At 41.6% G+C, this 13,253-nt stretch overlaps 1 protein-coding gene across 6 annotated transcripts in view; it reads right to left on the bottom strand.

The window, feature by feature from the left end:
- Positions 1 to 13,253, bottom strand: part of HHAT (hedgehog acyltransferase) — a 347,101-nt gene that overhangs the window by 286,841 nt on the left and 47,007 nt on the right. For all 6 annotated transcript variants that reach the window (XM_077902212.1, XM_077902208.1, XM_077902207.1 and 3 more), the window contains exon 4: positions 9,216 to 9,329. In XM_077902212.1, the coding sequence (XP_077758338.1) occupies positions 9,216 to 9,329 (114 nt within the window). The remainder of the gene's footprint in view (positions 1 to 9,215; positions 9,330 to 13,253) is intronic.

Here is a 13,253-nt window from a genome sequence, read left to right on the forward strand (position 1 = left end):
TTTACACCAAAATTTAGGGCTTTTTAGTCCACTGACGTGAAAACCTGCTGTCTCCCAAAGGTCTCAACCCGCTCACCTACTTATAAACGAAGGCTGCTTTGCTGATGCAGATGGAACGAAGTCCTTTTACATCTCACTGCCTACTGCCTGCTTTCCACTCACAGGGGTCTCTTACAACCCTATTGTGTTGGGGAAAATCTCAACACTCTTACCACTGACAGGGACGGGACATCTGTAATAGAACCTGCTGCCTCTCACCCCAGGGAGGGGCTCGGGGACACTAACCAATTGAACTGGTGTGTTTCCAAGGCTGAAACCAGCACCCCAGAGGAAGAACTGTGGACTCGCCCTCCTTCCCTTCTCAGCCTCTTCACTGGGAGTCAGGAGCCAGCCACAGGAACAGCTGCTGGCAATGCGCCTCTCACTCCATCCTCCTCTCCCACTTCAGCTTGCTCTGTGCCTGTGCCGGGGGCTCCACGCGGTAAGAGGATGTGCCTGCGTGGCTCCCTCAGAGCTAACGTCCGGGGGGGAAGGGGGAGAGGGTAAAAGCCTCGGTGAGGACTCCTGTTGGCAACGATACCAGACTTTGCTGTCTACGAATTTTTTTGTACGTCTGCCCAGAAACCACTCAGTGGGGGCACTGTTTGAGAAATAAATAAAAAGCCAATCAATAATCCTTAGACATGGCATAATTGATTACGTACCATATAATCAATTGCAGCTGCTACTGAAAAAAAATATATTTACGTACATCTCCCCAAACAAAGAGGGAAAAATCAAAACCATCCAGTATCCAAACGACCACATTCTAGCCTGCTTTTCCTGGGAGCGAAGGCCAGCAAGGCCCACACAAAGCAAATTTCATCCCTCCTTAAATATGCATTGATGGAGGTGGAGAAGTCTGGTTAGCACATGAGATTCCTATTAGGTGTGTGGTTTCAATAAGACGCTGGCAGGGAACGCTGCTCACCACAGCCTTCCAGAGGTTAGTTTACTCACTTCAGCCAACACCACGGGACCACACTTCTCAGGCCTGTGGCGGATGAGCTCAGCTGCTCAGGGCCCAATGCTAATCATGTGGGCTCTGCTCCTCGGAGGTAGGCTCAAAACTGCTCTGTGGTCAGCAACAGCAGCCGCCCTCAGCCCCCACACCAGGCCAGCCTTCTCAAAAGGTTCACACAGGGGTATTTTTAGTTCCAAGGGCAAAGAACACAATGTCTCAGGTGGTGGCAAGGCCACAGGGGTGTTCAAGAAAGGAGGCAACTGTCTGACCCACCCAACACACAATCCAATCATAACAAACCCACAGCCAAAGCTCAGAGCCCTTACTCAGCCTCCCCTCCCAGGGCACCGGCCTCTGATGCAGTCTAGCCAGAACCCAGAGAGAGAGCCCTACCCAGAGAAAAGGGGTTTAACCTTGGCCAAGGAGCCCAGTGGAAAGTTTTATTATTTATCATGGTGAGAGGAGAAGGGAAGGGAAGAGAAAAAAAGAATAGAAAAAGAAAAAGAGTCTACGGCCATACCACCCTGAACGCGCCCGATCTCGTCTGATCTCAGAAGCTAAGCAGGGTCGGGCCTGGTTAGTACTTGGATGGGAGAAAAAGAAAAAGAAAAGCAATCACACTTCTGAACATAACCTGCCTCTCTCTGGGAGGAGGCAGGACCAGCAAAGGAAAAGACGAGATTAGGTAATAGATGGCGATGGGAAGGATCCTTCAGGACTGAAGGGTTGGAACAGCAAGAATAGCTAAGGTGCTAACACACTATCCCTGCAGGCCCTGTCTGTCCACAGCTCCTGACACCTCTGAGAATGGGGAAATAGACAACTGCAGCCCAAATCGTCCACCTTCAGTAAGTCCCAAAAACATCCACCATCTGGAACACTTAGTCCAGGTGGTGAAAGCACGAAGCTAATGGGGCCAAAGTTGTGGTTCATACTTACATATCAGGGCCAAACAGACTCAGACAAAGAAAGCACTATGCCCCGGCCACAAGCAGAACCCTGCCCACCAGCTGTCACACAAATCGGGCCTGTGGTTGGGATGAGGGGATGGGAAAGACACACACACAGAGGTGACTCAGTGCAAACTCTGCAAAGAACACCCTCTCTTGACTTTGCAGAAGATGTGCTTTGCAGATATAAAGTCCACCTGTCCACCCATGCCTGGTAATGAGATGCAGGAAGTCCAAGCAGCAAATACTTTTACATCCTTCAAACCACAGCTCAAAAGCACCTCCTCAGAAGCTTTCCCTGACACTCCAAGGTAGATGCGGCCCACTCTGCCTCCCAGGCATCCAACCCACCACTGCGTCAGGTCCAGAATCAAGATCAGTATTTGGGGATCCCTGGGTGGCGCAGTGGTTTAGCGCCTGCCTTTGGCCCAGGGCGCGATCCTGGAGACCCGGGATCGAATCCCACGTCGGGCTCCTGGTGCATGGAGCCTGCTTCTCCCTCTGCCTGTGTCTCTGCCTCTCTCTCTCTCTCTGTGCGTGACTATCATAAATAAATAAAAAAATAAAATAAAATAAAATAAAATAAAATAAAATTAAAAAAGATCAGTATTTGGTTTCCTCTGTATTCTCAACCAACTTCCTGAGGGGAAGGGATGTGTCTCTCAATCCTTCCCCTTCTCCCCCCTACAATCCAACACAAGCTTGAAAGAGGGTCAGAGAAAGACATGCATGGGAGGAGTGTAGGTGTGGTTGAACAGACAGCCTCTGCCCTCAGGGATTTTTAGAATCTCAAGACAGTTGCCTCCTTTCTTGAACACGGTAGAGGTAACTGCTCCCAGAAGCACACACACAGACCACAATCCCAGCACACTGCAAATGCCAGCAGACCACAGCAGCAACCACATTTGGCTTTCATCTTATACAAACATAACCTTGAAAAACATCAGACCCTCACTACTACCCCGAGAAGCAAGCAGTACCGTCCCTACCGCACAAATCACGAACAGGCTCAGAGGTATTAACTAACATGCTTAAGACTGCATAGTTTGAAAGCGGCAAAGCTGGGATTCACCCAATAGCTCTTAAGCACTCTGAATGCTGCCGAAGATAAAAAGAGCATTAATTCAAAGTACCAAGCAAATTAAATGGAGGAACATCTACATCCTAAACTAAATAGATATCTGATGCTGGTACATGCAAAATAGGAGCTGAAAATAGAGGAAGTTTGGAAAGGAGGAGGAGCATCCCAGTCAAGAGCAGAGCATCACTTGACGGGATGAGCACTGGTTGTTATTCTGTATGTTGGTAAATTGAACACCAATAAAAAATAAATTTATTAAAAAAAATGAGCAGAGCATCCGGAAAGTTAATCTACATCTGGCATTATCCAAGGGTCCAGATCTCTTAGGCGGTTTGGGGGGGGGGGGGGGGGGACAGGAGGCTGGTTCTTGGAGACAGGAAAATCTCACTCTTTATGCACAAAACACAGGCAAGCTTATATATATATATAGACAGTATACCTGTGACATTCAAATTTCATGGTAAGGAAGTCACAACTAGGAAAAATCATATCTAAAAAGGTTCAGGGAAGTAGGGTGACAATGGAGGGGAAAAAGATAGAGAAATACTGATCTGTAGGAAGCAAATAAGAACTAGCAGGAGAGGCAAAGGAGACCAGTCAGACGTGCCCATGTCAGTCCCAATGCACGTGAAAGAGTCACAGGGAGGACAGAAGATGAAAAACTCAGTGCATATGGGGCACCTTCAGCTTTTCTTCTGCCCCATGTCATTCTACCACATGTTCAGTTACAAATATATCAAAAATCAAACACAGAGAAAGGAACATTTAGAAAGTTTGTAAAATACAGAGAACAGCAAAATAGCACCCCATATACCCACCACCAGCTTAATACAGGCAAGCCTCTATCAGGGCTTTAGAGGGTCCTGGGCATAGGTCAATTAGACCTCAATTAAAATGAATAATAAACAAACTGTCAAAGGAAAAAAATGGGTAGGCCAGCGTCTTCCCCAATTCTATACACTGCCCATCCCAACCAGACATAACTACTCTCCAGATTTTTAATATTTAATATTTCACCTTTGTAAGCATGCATGTGAATGTATCATTTAGTTTTGCACAATTCTGAGATATATTTATATATAGGACTATATCTGATGGATTCCTCTGCAACTTGCCTTATTAGCTCAATGTCATGATCCAAAAAATCATCCAAGTTGACAATTATAGCTATTATTCATTCCTTTCCATGGAATAAATTCAGTATAATTCATCCATTTCCCTACAATGGACCCTTGGATTGCTTCTGGTTCTTCATTATTTTAAGTATCACTGCAATGAGTGTCCTGACTCGTCCCCTGATTGGCAAAAAAGAGTTTCTCCAGGGAATATGTCAGAATTAGTACTGGTAGCTGTGGGCTATGCACCTCTTTGAGGTAATATATTACAAAGAAGCTGTACCAATACATATTCGCAACCTCTCTGTATGAGTTCTCGGGTAGACGTTACTTGATACAATCAGGATTTTTGTTTTGACTTTGCTACACTGGAAAGTATGAAGTGATATCTTAGAGTTTTAAGATGCATTTGCTTGATTACTAATAAAATTGAAAATCTATTCTAAGTTTATTGGTCATTTGCTTTTCCTCTTCTGCAAATTCCTTTCCACATCTTGCACCACTTTTTTGCTTGGATGATTTGTCTTTTTCTTAGGAAATTTCTTTACATATTCCAAATACAAATTCTCTGTCAGCTTGCAAACAACCTATTAGTGACTTGCTTCTTCACTTTCTTCTTGTGTCTTTAGATACACTCAAAGATGTACACTAATGTACACTGATGATTATACATGATTATACATTGGTAAGTTTAACTACATTAAAATAAGACCTTATCCATTTTTTTCCTGTACAACTAGTACTTTTTGTGTCTTGTTTAAGAAATCTTTCTCGATCCTAACATTAGCAGATATTCTACATCACACTTTTCAACATATTTTTTATTTAAGTTCAATTTGCCAACATATAGTATAACACCCAGCGCTCGTCCCATCAGGCGCCCTCCTCAGTGCCCATCACCCAGTCACCCCATCTCCCCATCCTACATCACTTTCTAAAAATGATAAATTATCTCATATTGTAAGTTCTTAATCTACTTTGAAAAGGATAAATGTTCATTTATTTTTAACACAGCTAAACAATTGCATCAGCACTGTTTACTGAACAGTTAGTTCATCTTTTCACACAGATCTGAAATGCTAGTTCTGTCAGCAAACAAGTTCCCATCTATGGACAGGTGTTCTCTAAACTTTATTCTGTTTTACTGGTCTATTTGTCTATATCAGCGCCAAAACAACAATGCCCTAATTATCGTATCTTTCTAAGTCATTATATCTGATGGGCATAGCCTCTGATTTTGGCAACAATTTTATACTAGCTTCATAAAATGTGTGTTCCCTCTTTTTATTTTTTCTGAAAAATCCTGGGAAAGATTTAAGTCATTTGTGTCTTAGATGTTTAGCAGAATTGGTAAATTACTAGTGTTTTCTTTACAAATAGATTTTTGACTAGTGATTTCCATTTCATTTCACAGTTATAGTACAACTTGGTCTTTCTATTTCTTCATGAGTCAGTTTTGGTAAGTAGTATTTTCTAGAAATGTGCTTGCTTTGCCAAAGTTTTCAAGGTTTTTGTGTAAAGTAGTGCAAAATTTCCTCTTACTATATTTTTTCATCAGCTTTTCCATACCTAATATTGGTTATTTGTGCACTTTCTTTTCCTTGACCAATCTTGCCATTATTAATTTCTGCTCTTATTTTTATTATTTTCTTCCATCCTTTCTTCTATTCTCTCCCAACTTCTTAAATTGTATGCTTAGCTCATTATTATTTTTAGCCTTTCTTCTTTTTTAATATGAGTATGTAAGATTATAGCTCCCAATCAAGTACCATTCTAGCCACACCATACAAGATTTGATATGTAAGAGCTTTTTCATTTATTTCTATTGTCTAATTTCTAGTATGATCTCTTTTTCGATCTACAAATTATTTAAAAGTATGTTCTCTTTAATGTCTAAGTGAATTAGAGTTTTCAGGTCATCTTGTGTTATTGGTTTCCAAACTTAATTGCACTGGGATTAAAAACACTTTAAAAATACTTTGAAATTTATGGTCCATATGTGGTTAATTTAAGATTTTATCTATTTGAGACAGAGAGAGAGGGAGAAAGAACATAAGCAGGGGGAGAGGGGCAGATGGAGGGGAAGAGCAAGGAGCAGACTTCCCACTAAGCAGAGAGCCTGATGCAGAACATGATCCCAGAACCCTAAGGGTCATGACCTGAGCCAAAGGCAGATGCTTAACCAACTGAGCCACCCAGGTGCCCCTATATGTGGTTAATTTTTAGAAATATTCTGTGTTCTTTAAAAGAATATGAATTCTCTAATTGTTATGCAACAGTTGACATGTATTTCTTATATCAAGCTTATTAATTATATTGTTTTTTCTACATATCAATTAGTCATGAAATTATGTTCAAATCTCTCCCCATAATCATAAATTTATCCATATTTGTGGTACTGATCAACTTTTGCCTTATAGATCTTATAGCAAACAAACTTAGAATTCTAACACCCTCCTAATGAAATTAACTATCATTAAACAATAACCCTCTTCATCATTAATGCTCTTTGCCAGCTACTGATAAAACTGCACCCATACTTGGGTGGGCAGTGGAGAAGAGAGTCTTAAATTTGCTTGAAACATCTTTTCCCATCCTTTTACTGTCACTCTTTCCATGTCTCTTCATTTTAAGTAGTTCTTGCTAAGAAACACATCTCACAACTCTGTTTTTGTTTATTTTCCTTTATTTCTGTTTTCTTCTTTTATCTAGTCTAACAATGTTCTTCTGGGGGGTATGACTAGGGATTAGGCCCATTTATAGTGATTGTGATTGATATATTTGCGTTTACCCGCCATTTTTTTTGTGCTTTCTCTTTGTCCTATCTTTTCCATGTTTCACCCTTCCTTTTTAATGATATTTCGGGTTTTTTTTAATTTATTTTTTATTTGTAAGAGACACAGAGATTGAGAGGCAGAGACACAGGCAGAGAGAGAAGCAGACTCCATGAAGGGAGCCTGACGTGGGACTCAATCCTGGGACCCCAGGATCAGGCCCTGGGCTGAAGGCGGCACTAAACCGCTGAGCCACCCAGGCTGCCCTTTTAATGACATTTCTAACAGATGAATCTCACCATTTTTTAAGGAGGTAAAAAAAAAAAAAAAAAAAAAAAAAGAATAGTATTGTCTCACCACCTCCTACTTCACAGACAATGATGAATTAAAATTCAGTGGTGAGGAGCACCTGGATGGTTCAGTCGGTTAAGCGACTGCCTTCTGCTCAAGTCATGATCTTAGGGTCCTGAAGCCCCACATCAGGCTTCCCTGCTCAGCACAGAGTCTGCTTCTCCCCCTCCCTCTCCCTCTGCCGCTCCTCCCTGGTGTCTCTCTCTCAAATAAATAAAATCTTTAATAAAATCTTTACACTCCTATATAAACAAAATTCAGTGATGAAAAGCTTTCCTAAAGTTATAAAGCTAATCAGTGAGAAAGCCTAGGACCTAATACACCATCTAGTACTCTTCTGCTACACTGCAGTTGACCCTTACCTATGGCAGTAGTATTAAGATCGGACACATTTCACAGATCCTCAACATATTTCACTTTCCAGTCACAGAAGTAAAAGTGACAGGTATTAAGCCATTCAGTTTAAAGATGGGAAAACTGAGACCTAGGGGCAGAGTAAGTCATTTACGTGAGGGCAGAGAAACTTTGGTTAACACAAAAATGTTAAATTTCTGAAAACTTGAACTCTTAAAAAATATATCAAACAGAAATTTGCAGAAGAAAAGAAACCCATTAATGAGGGCTTGGGTACCTACAAAATCCCTACTAACTTTGGGATACCCCAAACTATTATTATTGGGTCTACTCAGAAAGTCCTACAAAATGTTTTAATATACAAAAGATCTGACAGCCTGTAATGATTTTAGTTTTTGCCATTTTGGAAGATAGAAACAACTTTAGTACAAAAAGTAATCAATACCGTATTTAAAACAAAGAAAGTTAATGTGCCATTGGGATATCCTATCTTCCAGAATGAGAAAAGTGAGCTTAAAAAGTACCAATTTTCAAAAAAACAGCTAATAAATAGCCCAAGTCCGGTGCACATCTCTAACCGCCTGGTACCCTCTTTTCTCAGTCTCACATTCCGGTCTCTCTCACTCAGAGGCTCGCTGCTTCTGCTTCTTCACATCCTGGGGCCTCTAAGAATCAAACATCTTTTGTACACTGACTTCAAAGTCAGTTTTGGGTTATATCATCTTTACTACATAGATTTCCAAGCACGGACTCATTTTCTTTTTTTCACATTAGGAATCTATGGAGTCAAGTAGCATATATCAGAGGACACTGGATAAAGGTTGGCCCCTCTGCTACAGAAAGATCCTCTTGGTAGTATCTCAGATCCCTTGGTAGGTAATCGATCAAGTCCAGAGGCTCTCAATCCTCCTGCATGCAAAAGCACTTCTCATACATCCCCTTTGAAGTAGCCCTCGTTCTCCACTCCTGGCCAGAGCAAGAATAAAAAATACTACTGGAATTCTGATCCACAACAGCTACCATAGCATAAATTACTTGACATTAAAATTATTACCATTTAATGATACCATTCACTCTACTTTCTTCAACTCCTATGAGAAATCACAGGTCCTCGACAAGCACCTTTTTTAAGTAAGATCATTTGATTAGGTATAATCTTAACACCATTTGAAGTTAGTTTTATCTAAAACTTTCATATTCAATGACTTTAAGATTTTATTTATTTATTCATGAGAGACAGAGAGAGAGAAGCAGAGACACAGGGAGAGAGAGAAGCAGGATCCCCAACAGGAGCCCGATATGGAACCCAATCCCAAGACCTCAGGATCACAACCTAAGCCAAAGGCAGACGCTCAACCGCTGAGCCACCCAGGCACCCCATATTCAATGATTTTAAAAATAACTTGGAGGAAGCAAGTGCAGGATAAGAATGCATGAAACCTTTATCATAAATGTCTTATTGGTCATCAGCAAGTCTTTCTTATCTTTTCCAGGCTTCTGAGGCTAATATCCACATCTTCTGATTCCCAGTTCAGGATTCTTTCCTCTCAAAAGAGACTTAAAAGGAAACAAGGCACATAATCATACCTTTCTTGCAAGCACATTGGCCATCTGAGACACAAGCATGTGGCCAAACAGAAACCGCACCAGCCGCTGTTTTCCCCATTCCATCCAGAAGCTCCATTCGAAGTCATTTGGGTCCTAAAGAGCCCAAAAGAGGAGTTAATCAGAGGGATTTTTATACATCTTAGGCAAAACAAACACTCCAGTCAATAAAACAACTAGAAACAAGGCCAATGTGAGTCCAGACTCCATAAAATGGCATTTATACACTTTCAGCCCAAATGCCACCATGGTCCCACCCATCTATGTTCTTCCCTCCAGCTTGTCTGGTCTCATTGCTATTCTCCAAATAAGTGTCTTGTCAAAGCTGATCCCCCAGGACCCTCCATGGAACAGAACCCATTATTATCCCCCATTCTATAAAAGATGAAATAGAGGCTTAAAGAATTCAATTCTTGTACCCAGTGTCACACAGATAGCACAAGCAATGAATTGAGGTTGTCTCAGGTTAGCTACTCAAACAAGAGAAATGCAAATTGGATGCTAATAAAATTGCTTAAGGTCAATCATGTTAATTCTTGCTGCCATTTCAAGAAGGAGGATAATTTGATAGAGAAATTAACCAATTCCCCATAGGATTAGGATGAAAGAATGAAAGATATACTTCCCTTCCCTTCAGGAAGCTCTGTGTCCATTAGCACCCCATGTCTGGACCTATACCAGGCACAGTGTCTCTGTAGCTCCTTGGCAGGGGCAGGTGAAAACTTCTGGCAAGACTGGATGAACAGCTGGGAACTAACACCCAAAAGCCTTGGTTTGGCCTCAGGAGCCCAAACCAAGTTGAGTATGGAGGGAACGAACAGTGATTGGCTACTCTAAAATGGGCAATGCAGGGTTGGCCAATGAGCATCTCAGCACCACCATGATTAAGTGGGGATGTGAGATCCTCAGGATTTCCTAGCCACATTGCATGGGTGGGGAAGGAATCCTCTAGTGACTACTGATACTAAACAAATCACCAGTCTCTGCCAACAGAACTTTAATGGGATTTAGAGGGAAATATGATTTTTTTTAAATATCTGAGGATTGAGGGGCAATTTCATTCCATTACTCATATTATAAAACTCTTCTTCCATAAAGTAAAATACAGATAGAATTTATCTTGATTCATATCAGACTATGAATACAGAGGTAGGAAACCTAGCAGCCAAGGCTGCAAACTGGTTTTGGTTTAGATCCCAGATCTACCCATGTACTGGTTATGACTTGAGCGAGATGCTTTACCTTTCCATTCTATCTGCTCATAGATAACATTACTGAGCATCTAGGGGTTTGGGTTTGTGAGGGCTTTTAGTTGGTTGTTTTTTTAAAAATTGATTTATTGGACAGACACAGAGAGAGAAAGAGAGAGTGTGTGGGGGTGAGGGAGCAGGAGAGAGAATCTCAAGCTTGTTCCATGAGATCATAACCTGAGCCAAAGTTGAGAATTGAATGCTTAACTGCTTAATTGACTGAGTCGCCCAGGCACCCCAGGGTTTTTAAAGTTTAAATGAAAATATTTATACCAAAAGCTTATTTTTTTAATATTTTATGTATTTATTCATGAGAGACACAGAGAGAGAGGCAGGCAGAGACACAGGCAGAGGGAGAAGCAGGCTCCACGCCAGGAGCCTGATGTGGGACTCGATCCCGGGACCGTGGGATCACGCCCTGAGCCGAAGGCAGATCTCAACTGCTGAGCCATCCAGGCATCCCACATTTATACCAAAAGTTTAAAAAAGCACCTGGCATGCTGCACTCACTACAAATTATCACTCGCCGCTAACTGCTAGTCTCAGTACTTCCTATCCTTTGTTAACCAGCCAGATTGTGTCATGCTTTACATTGTAGTACTTGTTAAAACTTTGGTTCCATTTTCCAAATAAATATGGTATTGTACATTATCAAATAACACATGTTCTCCACATTCAAGATTCCAATACACACACAATCTGCTCATAGAGCCCTCATCCCCATAAAAATCATGGATCTGATCCAGTTCCTTCTATTCAAAAATGATGACATCAGAGCCCAGGACATGCCCACGCCACATAGCCAGGCAGCAGCAAAGTGGAGAACTCAAACCTTTAACCTGGCTCTTGACCCTGGTCCAAAGCTTGTTTCTCCATCTCAAAAATTTCAAACTAGTGGAGAATAAATTAACTGAATAAAGGCAAACAAGGGGGCACCCGGGTGGCTCAGTCAGTTAAGCATCTGACTTCAGCTCAGGTCATGATCCCAAAGTCCTGGAATTGAACTCTACATCAGGCTCCCTGCTCAGCAGAGAGCCTGCTTCTCCCCCTCTCCCCACTCATGGTCTCTCTTGCTATCTCTCTAATAAGTAAAAAATAAATAAAACCGTAAAAAAAAAAAAAAAAGGGGGCAAACACGCTCAGAGGTCTTGTGATGATGTCAATGCTAAGAAAATGCCATTTTTGTAACAAAGATAAAGGTAAAAAGACACTAAAAGCCAAGCCTGAATTTTTTTTAATTCCCCCTCAAAAATATCCCAACATTTTACCTTTTTTTTTTTTTAAGATTTTATTTATTTATTCATGAGAGACACAGAGAGAGAGAGGCAGAGACACAGGCAGAGGGAGAAGCAGGCTCCATGCAGGGAGCCCGATGTGAGACTCGATCCTGGGACTCCAGGATCACACCCTGGACCAAAGGCAGGCGCTAATCCACTGAGCCACCCAGGGATCCCCAGAGCCACCCAGGGATCCCCCATTTTACCTTTTTAAATATAAAAAATGGTCTTAAACACTAAGAATTACACTTAAAATTCACAATCCCAGGGATACCTGGGTGGCTCAGTGGTTGAGCATCTGCCTTTGGCTCAGGGCATGATCCGGGGATCTAGGATCGAGTCCCACATCGTGCTCCCTACCGGGAGCCTGCTTCTCTCTCTGCCTGTGTCTCTGCCTCTCTGCGTGTCTCTCATGAATAAATAAATAAATCTTTTAAAAAATTTTCACAACCCCAAGCTTACCTATGCTTCAAAACTCTTCCCACTTTATTTTTTTTTTAGCAGGAAAATGATATAAAATATAAGAAACTAAAAAGACCTTGATGTTCCACCAGAAGGCCCAGAACTAAAAACCCTGTGCTGGTAAAACCCCATCAACAAAAATTACACAGTCTTTCATCATTAATTCCTTTTCAGAAAAGATCCATTTAAAGGAAATAAAAACATTTCTCTCATGTCTGTCTGTCCTCCATTTAAAATATTTACCTACAGGAAAGAACCGGACAGAAAGGCTGAGCCAGTGAACAGAACAAGATGGCCAATAACTAGCGGTTAATGATTCGGGTAAGAAAAATGTTGACTTGTCTGCTTTTATAGGCAAAAACTTTTCAGACACTGAATTCAATCACACAATTCAAGGCAAATGTTAGGGCCTCAAATCAAGAACAAGTTTTTTCAGATTCTGTTCCTTCCCCATTTCCTTTCTGAACCATGCAATTCTTAGTCAATTAGAAAACTGTTCTCCAGTTCTTGAAGTGAGTCAGACATCTACTGGGGATACATTTCAGCCAGACAGAACCAGGAAGGCTCCTCCGCAGAGAAAGGGGAGACTGAGCTCCAAGGAACAGTCATCCACATGCCATCTTCTGTGTCAGAGCTCCTCAGCCTTCAGAGTGCACACAAATCATCCATAGATCTTGCTAAAATGCAGATTCTGGCCCAGATTTTCATCTTCGGGATGGGGCCTGGAATTCTAGATGTCTAACAAGCTCCCAGGTGATGACAACTGCTGGCCTAGGGGCCACGTGTAGAGTAGCAAAGCTCCGTCACTGATTAGGCCTCCCTACAGCTGAATATCCATCAGCCCAGAGGATCCTTAACAGCCATGAGGATCCACCTCATACGATTCCCAGGCAGGGACACACTGAAGTGCACCACCTAATATTCACAAACTGAACAGCCATCATCCTGCTCACTACGGAAAGCTCTAAGCACCTATATTCAAGAATTTTAACTTTTTTAAGATTTTTATTTACTTATTTATTTGACAGAAA

Source organism: Canis aureus, chromosome 6, assembly GCF_053574225.1.
Source record: "Canis aureus isolate CA01 chromosome 6, VMU_Caureus_v.1.0, whole genome shotgun sequence".
NCBI classification, from domain to species: Eukaryota; Metazoa; Chordata; class Mammalia; order Carnivora; family Canidae; genus Canis; species Canis aureus.